The 21,968-nt window shown below is 28.5% G+C and overlaps 3 protein-coding genes and 1 long non-coding RNA gene across 4 annotated transcripts in view; 2 read left to right on the forward strand and 2 right to left on the reverse strand.

Moving 5' to 3' along the window:
• Positions 1-4,245: 4,245 nt before the first annotated feature.
• LOC105139616 (Major facilitator superfamily protein) lies at positions 4,246-7,380 on the forward strand. The gene is made up of 2 exons (XM_011046117.1): positions 4,246-4,609; positions 6,131-7,380. Exons 1-2 carry the CDS (start codon positions 4,333-4,335, stop codon positions 7,189-7,191), a joined length of 1,338 nt encoding a protein of 445 aa, XP_011044419.1. The 5' UTR covers positions 4,246-4,332; the 3' UTR covers positions 7,192-7,380.
• Positions 7,381-8,229: 849 nt separating this feature from the next.
• LOC105139617 (DNA polymerase delta subunit 4-like) lies at positions 8,230-9,265 on the reverse strand. Its single transcript, XM_011046118.1, has 2 exons — positions 9,000-9,265; positions 8,230-8,694 (listed from the first exon to the last, which is right to left on the reverse strand). The coding sequence occupies exons 1-2, from the start codon at positions 9,172-9,174 to the stop codon at positions 8,501-8,503; spliced, it is 369 nt and encodes a 122-aa protein (XP_011044420.1). The 5' UTR covers positions 9,175-9,265; the 3' UTR covers positions 8,230-8,500.
• Positions 9,266-15,385: 6,120 nt separating this feature from the next.
• LOC105139620 (cytochrome P450 89A2-like) lies at positions 15,386-17,246 on the reverse strand. Its single transcript, XM_011046119.1, has one exon. The coding sequence runs from the start codon at positions 17,160-17,162 to the stop codon at positions 15,615-15,617; it is 1,548 nt and encodes a 515-aa protein (XP_011044421.1). The 5' UTR covers positions 17,163-17,246; the 3' UTR covers positions 15,386-15,614.
• Positions 17,247-20,011: 2,765 nt separating this feature from the next.
• LOC105139619 (uncharacterized) overlaps positions 20,012-21,968 on the forward strand; it is a 12,490-nt gene continuing 10,533 nt past the window's right edge. Inside the window, exons 1-2 of the long non-coding RNA XR_845018.1 lie at positions 20,012-20,025; positions 20,240-20,245. This is a non-coding gene — a long non-coding RNA (uncharacterized LOC105139619). The remainder of the gene's footprint in view (positions 20,026-20,239; positions 20,246-21,968) is intronic.

Raw genomic sequence — 21,968 nt, forward strand, 5'->3', positions numbered from 1 at the left:
TATTTTTTAAAAAATTATTATTTGTTATATTAATATATTAAAATAATTTGGAAAACATGAAAAAAAAATTAATTTTTAATTTAAAAAAAAAACCTTCGTTTTCAAACGCTTAATTTATATCTACGGTTAATTTTAAAAATAATTTTTAAAAAATAAAAATATTATTTTAATATAAAATATTTTTTAAAAAACAATTAAAATAATATTATCAAACAGGCTTTAAATAAGTTAATTTTTAATTTTTTCAACTTAAAAAAATAAAAATTAAAAAAATATAAAAAAGATTTAATTTTTCATTTACTCAACTAGCGATCTTCTTTTATTTGGCTGTGAATATATATATTTTTTACTTTGTTTTCAAGAATACAAAATTGATTGAATTTTTTTGTTAATTTTTATTTATGTTGGGTAATTCTTATCTTTATTTCTAAAATTCTAGTCTTGGTTATCTAATTTTTTTTATTTTATTTTAAAAAGCTAAAGGAAAATGTTTTGTTGGAAATAACATTTTATTTATGAATTGCAAAAACCCGAACATGAAAAAATCAAAATTAAAATGAAAAATCAATTCTCTGAAAAAGAAAAAAAAAGGCCTTGGAGTCATCAAATGTGTTTCATTAATGAATTCATTACTTTATCATTTTAATTATTAGACCATCTTTGATCCTTTTTTTATTTGTTCTTTTACTTTATAATATAAAATAAAAAAATAACTTCCATAAATAAATAAAAGTTTCACAAAAAAATTATATAATTTCTCGATCTTTTAAAATAAAGTGAATTTTGTTTCTAGTGTAAATAAAAATTATTTCTTTATGTATAAAATTTATTTTTTTCATTTATTTTTTCAAATTTTCTTTTATTTTCTTTTGGTTGAAAATGGAATAAATAAAAATATCGGCATTTGTCCCATATTACTCGTGAAAGTCAAGATAACGAAGAAATTATCTGACCATGGACGGTGAGACGAAAATGGAAGTCACATGGCTTGTTGTCTTTATAAAATAAAATATATAATAAATTGGTTTTAAGTGCTGCTTTAAGGCCACGTGGCTGGGTGTGAGCTAGCACTTATCGTAGGTCATGCAATGCAATTAAAAAATAAATTACAAATTTGTTAAAACTCTGGGTAAAGGTGAAGGAAGAATCCTCCCACTGGTACGAAGGAGCCTGTTTATCTGGTTCTTTTTTTAATATATATATATATATATATTAAAAAACGAACCAGCTAAACAGGCTCCTTCGTACCAGAGGGAGGACTTTTAGTAATTTTTATTTAATTGTTTTTGGTATTGTTCATATTTAATTTTTAAAAAATTCTGATTTATTATTTTTCTATCTTTTTATATGCAAGAACTTTATTTAAAAAAGTTATTTTCAGATAATATATATATATATATATATAATTTATGTTTCAATTAATATTTTTTAGTAATTTTTTATTTAATATTTTTTTTTGGAATTGTGCATATGCATATTTAATTTTTGTAAAAATATTCTGATTTATTAATTTTTTTTTATCTTTTTATATGCAAGAACTTTATTTAAAAAAATTATTTTCAGATAATATTTTTTATTTGGAGTCTTGTATAATATTTATTTTTAATTTAATAAATTTAATATATATATATCATTTAATTGAATAAAAAATGTTTTAAAAAATAAATTTAGCAAATATAACTAAGTAAATATTATATTTTGTAAGATTAAATATCATGATATATATCTGTTTATTTATTTATTTTAATTTTATTTTTAATTATTGTCTATGAATTTTTTATTTATTAACATTAATTTTTAATTTATTTAATTATATATATACATAAAATTTTGAATTTTCTCTTAAATCTTTTTTAACTATAAGAATATGTTAAAAAAAACCTCCACCGAAAGTGTTTTCGTTGAGAAATAAAATATCTGACCCACCACAAATATTTGACAAATTTGATCTCATCCACCGTCAATAGTAAAACAAACAGCTCCTTCCCCAAATCAAGGACCACAGCTTTCTACCACTTGCTCTCCCCCACCAACGCCGTCACGACTGTTCCTTTTCCGTCCATCGAAATTCACAGCGATCTGCCCTTCCGTCACGACTCTCCCTCGCATTTGTCATGTAGCTTACTTATAAATCATTCAAAATAAATAGACACGCGAATATGTATTTTTGAACTATTAATTAAATAATACCCTTTTATATATAATTTCTAATATATTAGTTTGAATGATTTATAAGTAAATGTTTTTTACCATGTATTAAATTAAAACGTGTGATTTTTAAAATTTAAAACTTTTTAAATAAAGCTTAATAATTTCTATTATACACGTTGTTGTTATAAGAAAATACCACATTTTTCTTGAAAAATGAAAGAAATAAAAAAAGAGAGAAGAGCCTCATTGTGTATTTAGGATCTTACTTTTAGTAATATAATATGGCATTATAATGAATAATTTAAAAGAGTTATTTTAGATTATTTTAAATTATATGTGATGTGAGTAGAAGCTATAGCCAGCATAGAGATTAAATGAATAAGAATTTTAACCTTTATATATATATATATATATATATGATTTATCAAATGAGCAAAAAGTAATATAAGACAATATGCAAAAATTGCCCCAATCTAATAATTTGATAAATTTTGATGTAGTTTTATTATTTTTAGGGTTTTATGTGGCTAATAAATAGAAAAATAATGGAAAAATAGGATCAACCTACTTTTAAATTCTTAGAAACTCCTTTTTAAGAATTTCTTAAATATTGATTTTTTTTCTTAATTAGAGATGAGTGAGATCTGCATTAAGGATATAATAGTCAATTAAATTATTTAAAAGATATTATTTTATATCCAGATAAAGTTAATTACGTTATATCCAGATATTATTTATTTGCTAGAGGATGTGTACAAGGTTAAATTGGACCTAACTCCAAGTAAGTGGATGTTACTTGTAAGTATCGAATGTCTTAATTAAACAATTGTCTTGAGTATGAGCTTATCAGCGATAGCCAAGAGTTCTATAAAATTTTAATTTTTTAATTTTAATTTATTTTTTTAGATTATTTTAATATAATAATATTAAAAATAATTTTTTAAAAATAAAAAACATATCATTTTTATATATTTTAAAATAAAAATATAATTTAAAAAACTACCGCTATTATTCTCACATCTCTAATTTATCTTTTAAAACATTTATAAATTTTTTGATGGAATATCTTTCCTTTGCATATGTTCTATCAGAGTTTTATGAATTTTTAATTTTTAATTTTTTATATTATTTTAATACAATGATATTAAAAAATAAAAAAAAATATTATTTAAATATTATTTAAAATAAAAAATATTTTTAAAAGCTACAGTTTTTGACATCACTAACTCGAAAAGAAATTATAAATTTTGTGACGGAATATCCTTCCCTTGATGTGTGTGCTAACTGTTGTCTTGTGAAAAGAAAAGAAAATAAAAGAAATTATAAAGTTTGCGACGGAATTACACGAATATTCAATGGTCCTCCCTTTTATAATAAAAATAAAGTGCTGGAATGTTCCAAACTTAAGATCTGCCCTATACTAAATAATAATAATAATAATAATAGTAATAATAAAAATAAAAATAAACTACAATATCTTCTCATGCTATCATGAATTTGAGTATTTATGAAGAGAATATTCTTTTACATTATTCTCTTACTCGATATACTTACTATTATTTTTTAAATCATATGCTATCCAATATTTGTTTCATGTATAATAAATCTTAATATATTATCTAGTTTAACTTAAAAAATATAAAAAATATATATTTTGATTTGCATGCACCGTGGTTATTTTATCTGCAATATTATTTTATAATTATTATTTTCTCTTTATATTACTATTACTAGTCCTGTTAATGTTTTTTCTTTGTTTTTAAATTATTTTAATAAACTGATATTAAAAATAATTTTTAAAATATAAAATATATTATTTTAATATATTTTTAAATAAAATACATTTTTAAAAAAAATTACTACCGTACTATCAACAACACCTAATATACTCTAATATTTGCCGACAAGAAATTTTAATTCTCTTACTCTTATTTCCTTTACATAATTTATATTTTAGAAAGCATGTAGATATATTCGACTTCTGTTCTTAATTATATTATTAAGACAATAAAAAAAATTAAAAAGAGACCGACACCTCACACGTGTCCATTCCCAAAAACCTCTTCGTGTGCATAATAAACTCATAGACAGCCCCCAAACTCTGTAAGAAAAGAAAAGAAAAACCTCCGAAACCAACAGCTTTTTCGAGCTTACAATTCCCAAAAAGAAAAAGAAAAAAAAATGGTATCTTCTCCTTCTCCTTCACCAGATGGTGGTAAGGACTCGAACTTGATGAGGAGAATACTGGTTTTGGGATTCTGGGTACAGGGGTTCAGGTGTTTGCCATGGATGGCTATAAACTTTTTCGTGAAAGATGGGCTTAATGTGGACCCTTCTACTCTTCAGCTCCTTCAAAACTCTGCCAATCTTCCCATGGTTGGTAAGCCTCTATACGGTGTCGTTTCCGATGCTGTTTACATTTCTGGCCAGCACCGCATTCCTTATATTGCCATCGGTGGTAAGTGAATTAATCACAAAAAAGCATTCGAGCTTTTCTTTTCTTTTTTCTTTCTCTTGCTGTTCATTGATGTGTTTAATTGAATCACTTGTTTGGTTTTATTTTATTTGGTTCCAGACCTTACCTGGGATCAAAGTAAAGGCAGCAGGGGGGCATTATTTATTTATTTATTTAGCTTCTTCTTGATCTGATTAAGATATGTTAAAAGTTTGAGTATTTTGATAAAGGGTTTATTATTATTATTATGTTATGGAAATATAAGTTTTTGGACGTTCAATGCAGGGTTTACATGGAATGTTGTTTGTTTTATGAGCGTGCTTTTGTATTTGTACAAGTAGTTCCGCTGGTTGTTGTTCTCTTAGAATTCAGTTAGCAAATTTACTTCTTTTTTATTTATAGTATAAAAAGAATTAAGGATGTTTCCAAGGTTTAGTTCGGAGTGTGGTTAGTTTGAGTTACATAATTTTGTTTGTGCCATTCTCAACGGACAAGTTTCTAGTATTTTTTTGAAACATGTGCTGCCCACCATATACCTGTTTGAGAATTGAACCAGGTGATGTTTTTTATTTGGAGATGTTCCTCAGTCCGTGCAATTTATTTAAGATACTGTTTACGTGTGGGTAGTTAATTTTTAAATGGGCAACCAAAATCAGAGACTCAGGCTTGAATGGTCTGCACGAGTCTTGCTGTTCTCTGAAGCTATTCTCTCTCTCTGTTTAGAGTCATAGCTCTATATAGGAACATTGCTTCCAAGAGTCTGCAATGTTGATCCGGTTATAGCGAAGAGGCTTCTTTCTGAGGCTGTATGTTTCGATAGTTAGCAAGCTTTGTTCTGTTTCCTTCCATTTTGGTGGTGGTGGTGGGGAGGGAGGAGGATTTCAATAGTTAACAGCTTTAAGATGTTTTCATTGCAGCTAACTGCTCTCATGATGATTTTAACCTATGCCATTCACTCATTGGATAAGTTCTATATCCCTTGATAAAGAGGGCCTGCATGTTGAGAAATGATGGTTGGATCCTATATCAAACTACTTTTCTTGTCAGTAAAGGCTGACAGGCAGAGCACAGATGCATCTTAAGTTTCAAGAAACAACCTTTTTTTGGTATTTTTTAAGTTCTAAATACTATCTAACAGGTGATTTAGGATAATACTGCTTGCATCTGTTTTCGACTTTCAGGGGAATTATCTCATCGCTTCTTCAAATTGTATTTACTTGTAATATTCCTGCTTCGCATGTTTATCTATTTGAATCACCCCAGTTGCGACCTTCACGATAATTTTATCCTTATACTTTTGCTCATGGAACAAGTTACATATCATTTGATGAAGATAGCTATGAAATAGAGTAATAGTGAATTGCAACTTAAAAATCTCTTACTAATTTGCCTGCAAGGAAAAAGTTTGGTGCCATGGAGAACTGATGGATATGATTCTACACAAATATGCATGGTTCTGTTATATCTCTTTCATGATATAACTCAAAATCGCTTCATAACATGTTTTCTCATCTGTTATTGCAGCTTTCTTGCAAGCCGTTTCATGGCTAGCTATAGCAATCCTTTCTCCATCAGGCATCTCAATCTTCACCTTGAGTCTATGTCTCCTCCTTAGCAATCTTGGTGCTTCAATAGCTGAGGTTGCAAATGATGCCATTGTTGCTGGGATAGGAAAGCAGCCCACCATGTCCCCTAAAACTTCTCAGTCATCGTCCTCAGGTGAGCTCCAATCATTTGTGTGGATTGCTTCCTCTGCTGGTGGTGTCCTTGGAAACCTGCTTGGTGGCATTGCCATTAACAGATACGCTCCCCAAGCCATTTTCCTCATTTTCAGCCTTACTGTTGCTCTGCAATTGTTTGTTACAATCACTGTCCATGAAAGCTCACTTAACCTCCCCAAAAGTTCATCCGGGGTTGGAATTAGAAAACAGCTTTCAGAGCTTTCAGTTGCATTACGGAAACCTGAGATTGCTTACTCGATAGCATGGTTGGCAGCATCTAATGCCATAATCCCAGCACTAACAGGAACCATGTTCTTTTACCAAACACAGTATCTGAACATTAATTCATCTGTATTGGGGATCTCTAAGGTCTTTGGCCAGGCAGCAATGCTTCTATGGAGCATCATCTACAATTGCTATTTAAAGTCCGTCCCATCAAAGAAGTTAATTGCAGCCATTCAGGGAGTGATGGCAGTGTTCATGCTTTCTGATCTGCTATTTGTTAAGGGAGTTTATCGGAATATGGGCGTGCCAGATTCGTTGTATGTTATAGTCTTCTCAGGCCTTTTGGAGGTTCTATTCTTCTTCAAGATTCTGCCATTCAATATTTTAATAGCACAGCTCTGCCCTTCAGGATGTGAAGGATCCCTGATGGCTCTTGTGGCTTCTGCTAATGCCCTTTCATTCATAGTGAGTGGATATCTTGGAGTTGCACTTTCATCATTTGTTGGAGTAACTGGCAGTGATTTTTCAGGATTTCCTCAGGCCCTTCTAATACAGGCAGTCTGCACACTCTTGCCAATCTATTGGTCATCATGCATTCCTGACGATAAGCAGGCAAAAACCAACACGAAAAATGAGTAGGATTATAGTTGCGGTGTTTTTCTACGGCATATTCTTTTATACCACATTTCCCGCTATGTCTAATTAAAAGTATACTAGGTTTTTATTCTCCAGAAAAATGTATGCTTAGTGTTGGTTGCAGCCTTACATGAATTTCTTTGTGATATCTTGAAAGCTATATATTGCGACATCGTGTTGTTGGATCTCTTTTCATACTTACTAACAGCAGAGATCCCACATCAAATTGTGGAATACTGGTCTTTCTTCTCTTAGATTTCTAACGGAGCCAATCTTTTGGTTTACGAAAGGACTGTTTTCTTTCCTGATATAGAGGGAGGTAAAGTAGGAGCATTCAAATGTCTGGTAGACTGGCAGTGTTTTCTTCAATGACCAAACAACCAAAATAAGGACAAAATGGAAGGCATTTTGATCACTTGTAGAACTGGAGATTGCTCGAAATGGGGGATGCCTGGAGCGGATTGAAGAGCCTTCATAAGTTGACAAATCTCGAGTAAAATTATAATACCAGAAGATAAGATCCCTTTCCTGCGCGAATGATGTTTCCTTGTGTTGCAAGCCTATTGCTTGTTGCTTCGTTTGGTGGTATTAACACATCGAATACATTCTCAAAAAAGGGAAAAGACTGGAATAGGGATCGAATAACTTTGAATATCCTGCCCTAGCCCCGCAAGAAAATCTTCTCCTTGTGCCCATGGATTTTTTATATTTGCCACACGATGGGAACCAATAGCCAGAGCAGTCAAACAGCTGAAATATCTCATGAAAATTGCTTGCAGACAATCCATTGAACAATCGAAAGGAAAAATTGATCATTAAATCGTACCTGTACTGTTCCAACAAGCTAGGAACGTGCTGACAAGTTCTTAAGGTCTCTTCCATCATCTGCTGGTAACCATGCTCATTTATGCAGAAACTCCAGCATTCAATCATGATATTCAAAATTTAAACAAAAAATATAGAGCGATATCTACTTTTTTGTTAGATTCTGATCACAAGGCTCTCTACGACATGCTAAAACAGAATAATTAGAAACATTCATGATTAAAAAACTCTCCATGTTGCTCAACATCATAGATGCAAACAAGCCCTAGTTGGAACAGCACATAATCTCGTAATCCACACAAAGGGCCACTGCTCAAATTTTACAACACACAACATTTACGTCAAGAAAAGCATTTGATTAAGATCAGCAATTTCACTAGTTCACACTAACACAGCCAGAGGCTGAACAGAACACTGCAAATTAAAAGCACAACTTGCAGTCATACATTAGCTTCCATTGTTACACCAAAGCATAATACTAGAACTTCTAAACGCGACCATCCCACCAGCATTCTGATCGAACCATTTCAGCCTTCAACAGCCCCTCAAATTCATTCGGTGGGTTTAGACCTAAACGTTGAGCACGCCCCCAACGTGCAAGCCGAGACATCCCAAGACACGGCCCATATGCCATGTTCATGTCAAATTGTCTCAACAGTTCCTCATGTTCGTCATAATAATCTATTAAACACACAAAAAAAAAAAAAATCAACAAAACACAATAAGCTACATGTAGATCGATATTTTACGAAGAATATATCACCATGAAGAAGAAACCCAGAGACGATTTTTCAGTTTGAGTAAAAATAAATATGAAAAAATGTGATTAAAAACAACAATGGAAAATGATCTACCTGGAATAAAAAAAAAAATCCACTCTCTTTATTGTTGAAGAAAAATACATCAATAATCAAACAAGAAGAAAAAAATTAAATGTAACAACAAAATAAAATAAAATTTTGAGAGAGTACATATGAAACAAAAACCTTTATGATCAGGAGAGCCATGGGAAATCAGGGCAGGTGGTTGTGTAATATCGGAGACAAGAGAGGCAATGTGATGAAGGGACGATTTCTTGGACGATGTTGGTTTTGTGATACCACTATGCTTGTTCTTCTTTTGCCTGTAGAAACCCTTCATGTTGCTTGACGCTGTTGCCATCTCTCTACAAATTTCAAATTTCAAATTTCGAATATTCTTTACTGGTTCTATCGGGGGAGGAAGAGAGAAAAGAGTGCTTTTAAACAGACAGATCACCAAAGGCAACGCCTCTGACCTGAAAGAAAAAAAAAACATTTAATAAAAAATCTATTTTTTTATTGATGTATTTTTTATTTAAAAAACATTTTTTGTGAGAAATATTATTTTTAAAGTAAGAAATGTATTATGATGGTGAAACCAAGTCTTAATTATAAAATTATAAAATTTTGAATTAATATTTACATGAAAGATATTTAAGAACAGTAAAATTAAGAAAATTAAATAAAAAATAAAAACAAATATTTAATTCTCATTAAATATCAATAAGAAAATTATATATATTAAAAAATTCCATAATTATTTATAAGTAATGATAACATCATCACAAAAATCCTAATCTTTTTTAAAATAATGGCATAATCATTTAAATATTATTTTGATAATTTAGTTTAAAGATATATTTTTATTTTTTAATAAAAATATCTAAAAAAACAAATACTTACAAGGTTTACCTTCTAGTCCAAGCATGCCTAACCCTAGAAAAACAAGGCAAACATTTATCTATTGGCCTAGAAAGCAAGCCCACATGCTTTATTTGGTTTTTTTAATAAATGATTTTTTCATCAATTTTTTTTTTTAAAATATCTAATAATGTGTGTGATAGTTAAAAAGTTAGAGTTTAAGATTTAGGATTCAAAATATATAATTTTTAACTTGTTTTACTAAAAAATATCTTGAAACATCATAAAAATCTCAATAAACTTATTTTAAACCCTAAAACAGCATATAATTACTCTAAAATCTAAAATCCTAAATCCAATCAAATAAAAAAATTTTAAGGGTCTAGATCTATTATTTACAACATGTTTAAAAAAAAAACATCATCTTCATTGAACTCCTATCTCCAATATGAACCCACTAACACCAATATTGATTTTTTTAATCGTTGAAATGTAATTAAGTAACAACTTTTTTTAGGTTACTCTTTGTACTTTCAAATTCTAGAGAATAAAATTCTAAAAAATAGGGATAAATAATGAAAAAGTAAAATACATTAGGACCAAATCGTAGTTTTATGGCCTATAGACATTTAAAAGAAAAATCTACATTTAAAAGGAAACAGAGTTGCATGTTTTGTTTTCATATTAGATTTGGTCCATGTTATTTTAATTTTTTTAGTGGAAAAATTAAATTTTATTTTGAAAAATCAAGCATAAACTCAATGTTGGGATATTTTTTGACAACTTAGCATGCAAACTATTAAAATTAAGTGAAAATAGTGTGGGAGGATGAAATTAAAAAAAAAAAATTTTGTGATCAAAGTGAATATTTGTTCAAGGATAAAAAAATAAGGGGTCAGACTCAATTTTATTGTAATAATCCATATTGTAACTAAGTGTTAAGAAATAATAAAAGAAATAGTGAAATATATTGCTCTTTTATTTTATACTAGTCAATAGAACTACGCTTTGTCACGGGTCACATTAAAAGTTTTTTTCATAATGTAAAAAAATATACAAGTGTTGTTAATACATTTTAGCGTATCAAGAAAAATTTCAATGGTGAACTAAAACATTAATGTTTGCACTTAATAAATTTTATTAAGGATTATAAATGTCAATACATATAAAAAAAAGTTGCTAATGTTAATTAAATACATATAAAAAAAAGTTGCTAATGTTAATTAAAGATGATGTTTGGAAGTTAAAAAATTAAAATAACTTAAAGATATTTGATCTTGTGTTGGAAAGAGCTTGCCAAATTCTTTAACCTAATTATATGTCCAAAGATATATGTTTTTTCAAGAAGAGCACTAATTTAAATTCATAAGAATATAATAATTTTCTAATATAATTCCTCCTTTTTTAACTGCTATTTTTTTTTAATACACTACCAAAAAATTAAAAAAAAACAATGAAATTATTGATGAAAAAAATTCCATCAATAGTTTCTAATGGAAATGGCAATGAAACATTTCTGTCAATAATTTCTAATTAAAATAGAGATGGAATTGGAAAAAATAACAAAATAATAAGATTTTTGTTGGCAATTGCATTGGAAATTCCGTTATTAATTTGACATGTTAGCAAAGCTGATAGAATTGTCGATAAAAATTTCATTAACAAATATTTGTATATAAGTAATTAGAGATGAATAATCGAATATTTGTTTTAAAAAGTCAACAGATAATTACTAAAGATGCATGCAATTCTTAACCTCTTGAATAGATATATCCATATTGTAGACTCATATATTAAATAACTCTTGAATGAGTGCTTGCATAAATACATGACAATCATGACTCTTTATTTCATTAAATTTGTATTCGTCTAAATTTACCAATCTAGCTATGTTTGAAGCATATTCATATAAAAATTATAGAGTTCTAAGTCATTCATAAACAAGAAGTTATACATCCTTTTTATAATATGAAGGCAGTTTTAGACTTTGCAACACAAAATACATTATTAACAAAATCTATATTTTTACTATTACAAAATAAAGTTAGATCCATTCTAGTTTTTATATTGTCCTTTATTTTTCATTTCACATTCATAACCGTGTTAAAAATATTTTCAAATACATTTATCTCGATATGTATAATATTTAAATTATGGAGGATGATATTAGTCTTTAAAAAATAAAACTCCTAAAAAATACTTTATTTTACCTAATTGTGAGTCATACCAAAACTAAAAACTTTTGCTTACCATAATGAAAACCAAATAAAATACCCTTATATTATAAGATTTTATTGTATGCTTCTTCAACTGATAGTATTTAAAGTGCAACATTATTTTCATTTTAACCTTTCAAGAAGTCTTTTATAATGTTTCTGAATTGACATGACTTGGTAAGAACCTTTAGTAGCAATAAAAAAAGAAGAAGCTTTACCACTCTTAATTAAGGTAAATGTCTTATTATTATCTATAAAATATGAAAAAGATAATTTTCCATATATACTCAACTTAAAACAGTCCTGTACAAAGAAAAATAATTTATAGTTTACATCAAAGTCGTCTTTATTTGAAAACTTTATTTTTTTAAGACATTATATATCAAAGTCTCGATTAACCATAACTGATTTAACTCATTAATCAATGATTTAACAAAAACATCTATATTCGTACTTGGATTGTAAGGACCAGATATGACCATAGATAAAAATATAAATTCTAACTTCATACATATTTCTAGGGGTAAGTTTTGAACTATTAATATGACTAGCTAAAAAGAATAAAGTATAGAAAAGGATCCCAATGGATTAAATTCATTTGCACATAAGACAAGATGTACATTTTATAATTTCATTGAAAATTATAGATGCATCCTATTAAACTATTTTCAAGCTTAACCATTAAAAGGATGTGACTCTATCCACCTCGTCATATGAATGGTGTCATGTCATATACTCAGCAGTCTTTGGAGACATAAATAACTTTTCCAACATAAGAGTGATTGTGAAGTATCTCAATTTTTTATATGCGATAAGTGTCCATATTTTTATCACAATTAGATTTATATCGAGTATGCTGACAGGTTTTGGACTTAATAAAATTTATATATTCATCGTAGTACAACATGTACAAGTTTAGACACACCAATTTTTTAATATTCTTGGTTAAGAGGTTTCATTATAGATTTTGCAGCATCAAAGTTATCTTTTAGCCTATTCCCTTCAGGTAACATGATTTTCACCCATTCAAGGATTCTATCATAATTTGTTTCACGCAACCCATAATCTGACTTGATAGTAAATAGTTGTATAATGACTGATAATTTATTGTGAGTTGTACACCCTTTCCACAATGGTTCATCAAAATCTTTTAAAAGTTAAAAAAACATAGCTGCATTTGCATTTGATTTTTCATCTAAAAGGATGTTATGTGAAACTTCACCTAAATAACTTTAATTCATTCACATTACATCCATCATCGTACTCCTACAAGGATTATTATTATTATTATTATTATTATTATCCACAAGCTCGTGTATGTTTCTATATGCAACCTAATATAAATATTTGTTGACAAACCATCCTTTCTAACATTATTTTATAAGGATATTATTTTATAAGGAACATAAGGGTTTTTATGTGCAATTCAATATAAATATTTCTTGACAAACCCTTTCTTAAGTAGATATAACATCTTTATGATGAAACTTTTTCTTCTCACATTTCACACCTAAACATCTAATTTCACCTTCACTAATATTCTTTAGATTAGAAAGTACAAAATTACTAAAACTCTTAACCCCTTTAAGATAATCTTATACAACTCATTGGAAGAATCTCGCTATATCCAATAATGATAATTAATTACTTATGAAACCTATATAAAATATTGATGATAATATTTATTTATAATGCAACTATCCATTCAAGATTAAATTTTTTTATTAAAATTAAATTCACAATCCAATAATTAATTATCATTTGTACACAAATTTAATTTTGTCTTAAAATGTGAACTAAACAACAAAATTAAAAAACAAATAATCGATACCCAATTAATTAATTATCCATCATTTATTCAATTCAAACTTATTCAATTTATATTAATATATTTTAATTATTATTAATTCCACAAACAATTAATTTCCCTAAATTTTCTCAGATTTTCAATTTGATAAAAAATTAAGAAAATATAATTGGTACTAATTAAATAACTCATCATTTCTTCAATTATAAAATATTAAATTACAAAATCAAACTCAATTTCATCAAATGACAAATAAAATCAAAATTCTCAAATCCCAAACAAACCCTAACATACAAATCATGCATTAATACAACAAAATTCTCTTGGAGAAAGCTATAAAATACTTAAATATATAAGCAAACTACAAATACTATAATTTTTTAATAAATTAACCTAAAATATAAATGAATTACAAAAAAAGAAAAGAGATTTGCTTACTTGGTGTGATAAAGTTTCACAAGAAATTAAACTAAAAGAGTTTTATGGTTTTGTTACTATTTATGATAGTATTGATGCTTTAACACTTCTAAGGGTCTGTTTGAAATGGTGATAGCGGTGACGGTTTAAAGTATTTTTCGCTTAGAAATGCATGAAAATAATATTTTTTTTATTTTTTAAAAATTATTTTTGATATCAGTACATCAAAACAATCTGAAAACATAAATTTATTTTCATTTTAAACAAAAAAAATTAAAATTTTTAAAAACACGATTTACATAGCATTCTCAAACACATTATAATTCGTTAATAATATGTAAAGCTCATCAAAAAATAAATGTTATCTTCCGATTTTGCTTGATTCAAAAACATCTACTTCCATTTTTGGCTTTGACCATGAAGATAAGATTAAAATCTTTTTTTTTTCCCTAATTGATCTTAAAAATGCATCATTAATTTGATAAATCTTACTTAGATGCTACCTCTATAATTTAATATAAAAAATTAAGAAAAAAACTTTCTTAAATAGTTACATCTGCAAGTTGCTGCCATTTATATAGTTTTTGTGGTTGTGGTTTGAAAAAAATTATTTTATAAAAAATACTTTTAGTTGAAGTTAGTTTGGTATTTATATATGTTTGGTTAAAATTATGGTTAAAATTAAAGTTAAATAAAAAATATTTTAATATATTTGGTTAAACATGTTTTTCAAATTAAAATTATAAAATAACTAAAAAAGATATATATATATATATATTGATGATTTTGAATTTAAATATTATAGATTTAACTATCACTATTACATCATTAAATAAATAATACTTTATATCAAATATTTTTTATTATTTCATTAACTTATCTATAATTTTATCACGTATGAAATTCATCTTATAAGAACTATAGTTTTTATGATTTTTTGAACGTGCAACAAAATCATGTAAAATATAATAAAAAATAAAATTAACATTACGATCAAATTTTATAAATGTTACATCATTATGTGATATATTTCTAATTTATATAATGTTATTGAATAATATTAAATAATAATTTTTAAATAAAATATAATTTAAAAAAATAATTTTTTTTATCTAATCAAACACGGTTCAATAAACAATAAAGATACTGTTCACGTGATTAAATTTATTCTACGCAGTTAACTTTAAAAAATCAACGGTACTCAGCTAAATTAATTTATCTGGCATAGAGACGGTAGAGGAAAAAACAACTCTCAGCAACAATCCAACAACTTCAACATAATGCCGCATAAAAAGTAAATTGAACTTTAATATTATCAAACATATTATTTACATGATTTACTTTAAAACCTAAAGCTATATCGCGTAAACAAACACTCTCGATATCTTATCACAACATGACAGCCTTTCCCCACAAGAAAGTCAACCCATTCCAATGTTATTAATTAACTAAAATCATCATAAAAAAGAAAATAAATTAAATGACACCACACACCCTACCCTACACCTTGCTTCTCGACCTGCGAGATATGTGGGCGTGCAATGGATTCTTCATGGCCACAGTAAGCTGTTGCTTCTCAGACAAATCAATAGCATCTCCATCCATAGCCTTCCACTCAAAATTCCATACTAGATTAGCCACAAAATACTCCAAATGAAGCATGGCTAAGCCATATCCAGGGCAAATTCTCCTCCCAACTCCGAAAGGCATCATCTTGATCTCCCTGCTTCCTGTTATATCAAATGCTTCCCCTTCACCATTTAGAAACCTTTCAGGCTTGAAAGCCATGGGATCCTCCCACACCTTTGGATCCCACCCCATATCAGCCACCATGAAATTTACTGTCCCGTTTTTAGGAATCAGATACCCACCCAACACCGTATCTTCAGTCACAGCATGTGGCACCACAAAATGCCCAGGTGGGTGCCTCCGTAGACCTTCCAGAATTACTGCTTTTAAATACGGCATCTTTTGCAGATCATCTTCCTTCACCTCTCCCTCTCCTTCTCCAACGACCTCTTTCATTTCCGAAAATAGCTTCTCCTGAATCTGTGGATACTTAACCAAATTTGCCATGATCCACTGCAAGGCTGTGGTAGTAGTATCTACACCTGCAGCAAGAAACTCGATGCATAAAGAAACCATTTCGATCTCATTAAGCTTTCTATTCTCACCAGGAAGTTGCAGATCCAGCAGCGTATCAACATAAGACAAGACATACTCATCCTTCTTGCCCTCCACATTTGATTTTCCCAACTTCTCTTCCTTCAACTTCTTTCTTGCTCTTATCAATGGAATGATTGCATCTTCTTGGTCCTTGCGAAGCTGCAAGAGCTCTGCCCACTGCTTACGAAGCACTATCTTGCTCAAACTTGGCCAGAAATTAAGTATATTGAATCTACGCATATTCTCAATCATGCGACGCTCGACTCGTTCGATCTCCTTAACCTGTTTCTCCTCTAACTTGTCACCGAAACACATGAGTACTAATAGACAAAACATGGCAAACTGAACATGATCCACAACACGAACAGGATCTCCAGACCTGGACAACAAGTCAAATTGATTCTTCAAGATTTGCAGCACCCATTTACGCGCATGACCAAATGTTTTAACCCGCGAAGAATGGAGGATTTCTGATGTGAGGTTTCGACGGAGGAGGCGCCAAGTCGGACCGTAAAATGAAGAGCTGATAGTCTGCTGATTGTTATTAAGCACTCTGCTAGTAGCAAGAGCAGATGGGCGATTACCAAAAACAGAACCGTTCAGGATCAAGGCTTGGTAAGCTAGGGAGCGATCGGAAATAAAGATAGCCGGGCGAGAGAATATATGGAGGGTGACCATCGGGCCGAGTTTTTGGACGAGGGAACGAAGGGTGGGCTCGAGGTCGGCGAAGGATTTGGAAAGCCATAAGATGTTGCCAATAATTGGAAAGGCTAGGGGGCCTGGAGGGAGTTTGTGAGTTTTGCAAGGGAAGAAGAGGTTGAAGAAGGCTTTAAGGAATGCAGACAGGGACAGAGAGACGAGGATGAGGAACCATATCTCCATGCTTTTGTCAGGCTGGGAAAAGTTGAGTGGTATACTGCTAATGTTAGATGAGAGGAAGTGACCTGCATTTTATTCAGCTTTTTGGCTGTGGGATGATCTGTCGATAATAATGTCTCAGTAATTAAATGCATTTCGTTTTTAGCAAAAATAAAAAAAAATCTTATTTAATACTTTTAAAGAATAAGTTTTTTTTTCTTTTTCAAATGATATGTTAATTGTTTTAACTAATTCTCTAGCACCATGAAAGCTTTTAATTGAATTTGAAAAGTTGAATCATTTGTTTAATAAAATAAAATTATATAAACCAATAAATTATAAAAATATTAATATTAACCAAATATAAAAGCTGAAAAATAAATATAAATGAGGATATTTGATGATGTGATGTTGGGTGTTCTTTAATTGTTTATTTAGTATTTAATAATATGGAAGTTTAGATGGATTTTTGTAATAAAATTAACAATTTAAATTCTCTATAAAAAATATAATTGTTAGTATAAATAATTTTAAATGAATAAAAAATATCTTTTTGATGAAACGTATTTCCCTTGCAAATGCGTTTCTTTTGTCTTACATTTTTCCAAAAATATTATCTACATTTTAAAAAATTATCCATATAAGAATCATATACAATTATTTGAAAAACAATTATTATTATTACCATAAAAGACACTACTAGTATCATTTATAAATAATAGAATAATTGAATAATAAAATAAAAAAATAATTTTAATAATAAAATTAAAACATACTCAAAATTTAAGTGAGCTAGAAAGAAGATTTATCTAGTGAATAATATTCTGAATAATGAAATGTAAGGTAACAAACCGTATAAAACACCAATGTTTTTTAGGTTTTTTTTTTTGTTAATGTTAATAATCTATGAATGTTTTTTTTTTTTTAATTTGAAACGAAAAACATTAATGGAAATTTCCAAATTTATTTTTACTACTCTGTTCGTGTACATTTAATGTAAATAATAATAATAAAAAAAATCTATAGAGTGCTGACGAGGCCGCAGTTAATTTTATGACAGCACACGTTTCTTTTCTTTTCGTGAACAGACGAGAATGACCCTCAGAAAAGAGACGTCCCTCCTACTTTTTCCAAGACGTTATTAAGACGTTTTTTGGTGTTCATAGCTTGATGGGATGGCAACAAACCCACTGCTGGAAAGTGGAAACTCCATTGAATGACAAATATCCTAAAAAAATATAAAAACATATCAGAGAATCATGAGCTCTTCAACCTACGGATGTCAATTTCATTTCATTTTTTTTATTTTGTTTGGAGTGATCTAAATATTTCATATTAATTTAAAAAATAAAATGAAATATAATATTTTTTTTATTTCATTTTAAATTTCAATTTATTCTAAATTTTTTAGTTAAATTTTAATTGAAATATTTCAATTTCATTCTACATATTTTATTTTAATCTTGATTGAATCAAATTGAATTTGATTCAATTTAATTAATCAAACTATTCAAATATAAAAAATTTATTTTTATTAATATTTTCAATAATAATGATATTAATAATATTATTAAAAATTATTATTACTATTTTCATTAACAATAACATTAATTTTTTAAAATTATATTTATCATTAATATATATAGTTTATAATTAATCAAACCATTTAAGTATCAAAAACTCATTTTTATTAATATTTTCAATAACAATAATATTAATAATTATTATTACTATTTTTATTAACAATGATATTAATATTTTTAAATTATATTTATTATTAACATATATGATTTATATTCATTAAACACAATAGCTATTATTTTATAAATGTTACAAGATAAAGTATTCGAGGTAATTCTGTGTAGTTAAGTGTCAATTTATTATAGTTAAATAAAAATTTATCTTAAATAAATTATATGAATGATCTAATAGATATAGTTATAGACCAATAAAATATATTTAAATTCAATAGAAGATCTTGTTATGCTAGATTAAAATAATAATTTAAAAAAATTATAATGTTTAATCAGATCATTAAATCATATTTAAATTTTTATAGAAGTTTTTAGAGATTATTTTTTTAATAAAATCTACTACATAACTACATGAACCATCATATCTTTAAATATTAAAAATTTCATTTAAGTTTCTGATTTTGATAGCTTTTGTTATTTTTTTTGTTATTTCTAGATTTCTTGCATTTGTTTTTATTTTATGCTTCTTTCCTTTTTAATTTTTAATTTTAATTTTTATTAAAAATAAAAATTTCTAATCTATTTAAAACTTTATAAACCTTCTAAAAAAATAAATTTTGATATTATTATTTTAAAGAGAATAAAATCGTGTATTTAAGATTAACATCAGCAACCTTTTTACTCATAAAATTTTTCGTGTTCTTTATATGTATTTAACTTCTGCCAAAATCACAAGGTGAAGAAGTAGAAGCAACAGCTTGAAGGCTAGACTTTGCACCTGAGCTGGAGATCTAAACAATGAAAAAAGAAGCTGTTGAAGGCTGTCATCTTCATGAAAAAGCTACCCATTCTTCTGGTGTTAGGATCAAATACGAAGGGTGTTCCAGGCCCTGAGGCAGATCAACAGAGCATGCCATCGTATAATTCCAGTGGCCAACTATTACGCAGTTCAAGTGGTTGGAGCTTTATGGAATGGATTCTGCATCTCCCATCATAACTGCTACCTTGAAAAATCAGGGAAACGAAAAATCATTCCAATATTTTTAGAATGCTTATAAAAAAGGTCCCTTGTATGACGTGATGAGTCACAGTGCTGATAGATGGAAGACTACTTCTGTTTCTAATTCGAGTACCGAAACTGGAATGTTCAAAATCTTCCATTAGAATCCCACTAGTCAAGGGAGAAACCACTGGTTTTAGAATATTTAGAGGAGATAAAATATATGGTTTTATTATAAAAATAAAAGCTTATAAAAATACAAAACTTACAATTTTAATATACATTCTTTCTTTCTTTTTTATGTTTTTTTCTACTCTTTATCACACTTAATAATATAAACTTAACAGTCTATTTATACATAAATTGAAAGTCAGCAGGTAGTGGTGGTTGATAATAGGTGGCTATAGGTGGTGGTTGGTAGTTGATTGAGTTTATCACAAGAAATCCCTCCTTTAAATTCATTCGAGGGATGTCATACCAAACATGAATTTTAGTCTGATAAATATTTCTCCCTTCAATGGCTTTGTAAAGATATCTGCAACTTGATCATTTGTTTTGCAAGATATCAGTTCAACTTCTTTATTCTTCACATGCTCTCGGATAAAATGATGACGTGTATCGATGTGTTTATTTCTTTCATGATACATTAGATTCTTGACTAATGCAATCGCTGATCGATTATTAATATAAATCTTTGTTGGACTTTCTTGAGGAAATCCCAAAAACTTCAGCATATTCTTTAACCATATTAGATGACATATAGCTGAATTGACAATAACATATTTAGCTTTACAACTTGATAACATTACTATCGATTGCTTCTTAGATAACCATGTAAAAAATATATCTCCCATGAAAAAAATAAATCTAATTGTGCTTTTCCTTTAATCCAAATCTCTACTCCAATCACTATACGAGTAACCAATAAGATTGAAGTTTTCACTTGAGGTATAAAATATACCTTCATTTATTGCTCCTTAGATGTAGCAAAAAATTCTCTTGTCTGTATTCAAGTGAGACTAGTCTAGTGTCTCCATATATCTGCTAATGAGTCCGACTCTGTAGAATATATTTGGTCTAGTACATGCCAAGTACCTTAAGCTTTCTACTAAGCTTTTGAAGTAAGTTGGATCAACATTTCCAACTTTACTTTTCCTCAATTCTATTCTATTCTTAACTGGAGTTGATACCGAATTGCTGCTTTCCATCTTGAACCTTTCAATAATATCTTTAGCGTAACCGCTTTAGGATACAAAAATCCCTTCTTCTTTCTGCGTTACTCTGAAGCCAAGAAAATATGCCATTAGACTAATGTTTGTCATCTCAAACTCTTGTACCATGCTTTTCTTAAAGTCTTGAAACATGATAGGATTGTTGTCGGTGAATATCAAGTCATCAACATATAGGCACACAAATAAAATGCTGTCATCTGCTTCTTTCTTCACATATATTGTGTGTTCATATGTATATTTTTTAAAATCCATTATCTTGAAAATACTCGTTAATTTTGGTATTCCAAACACGCAGAGCTTACTTCAAATCTTAGAGGGCTTTCTTCAACTTGTATACTTTGCCTTCATTTCCAACTTCAATGTATCTAAGTGGTTGTTTAACATAGATCTCTTCTTCTAGGAAGCCATTCAGAAATGCTAACTTCACATCAAGTTGATAGATCTTCCATCTATATTGTACAACTAGTGAGAACATCAGTCCGATTGTCTCTAGTAGGGCTACTGGAGCAAATACTTCTTCATAGTCAATGCCTTCTCTCTGTTTGTAACCTTTTTCCACTAATCTTGCTTTGTATCTTTATACTTCACCTTTTGCATTCTTCTTTGTCTTAGAGACCTATTTGATACCAATTGCTTTCTTATTTTTTTGGTAGATTAGTTAACTTCCAGGTGTTATTCTTTTCAATGGCATGCATTTCTTCATCTATTACTTCTATCCATTTCTTTTATGTGATAGCTTCATTAAAGCTAAGTGGGTCACTATCTATAAAGAAATAAAATAGAGTTGTATCTTTCATGACTTAAGTGACATCGTACAACTCTTCTAGATTTCTAATCCTTCTTGGTTTTTCTGATAAGAATGCAAATGGTGGTGTTAATGATGATTTTAGTGTGTTTCTCCTGC

This window comes from Populus euphratica, unplaced genomic scaffold, assembly GCF_000495115.2.
Source record: "Populus euphratica unplaced genomic scaffold, PopEup_1.0 scaffold96.1, whole genome shotgun sequence".
In the NCBI taxonomy this organism is placed as follows: domain Eukaryota; kingdom Viridiplantae; phylum Streptophyta; class Magnoliopsida; order Malpighiales; family Salicaceae; genus Populus; species Populus euphratica.

Bases quoted from the DNA above. Each gene is read 5' to 3' on its own strand.
- LOC105139616 (XM_011046117.1), top strand. From the start codon at position 4,333: ATGGTATCTTCTCCTTCTCCTTCACCAGATGGTGGTAAGGACTCGAAC. The intron at 4,610-6,130 runs GTAAGTGAATTA...CTGTTATTGCAG, and splicing joins TCCTTATATTGCCATCGGTG to CTTTCTTGCAAGCCGTTTCA.
- LOC105139617 (XM_011046118.1), bottom strand. From the start codon at position 9,174: ATGGCAACAGCGTCAAGCAACATGAAGGGTTTCTACAGGCAAAAGAAG. The intron at 8,695-8,999 runs GTTTTTGTTTCA...TGTGTTTAATAG, and splicing joins TGGCTCTCCTGATCATAAAG to ATTATTATGACGAACATGAG.
- LOC105139620 (XM_011046119.1), bottom strand. From the start codon at position 17,162: ATGGAGATATGGTTCCTCATCCTCGTCTCTCTGTCCCTGTCTGCATTC.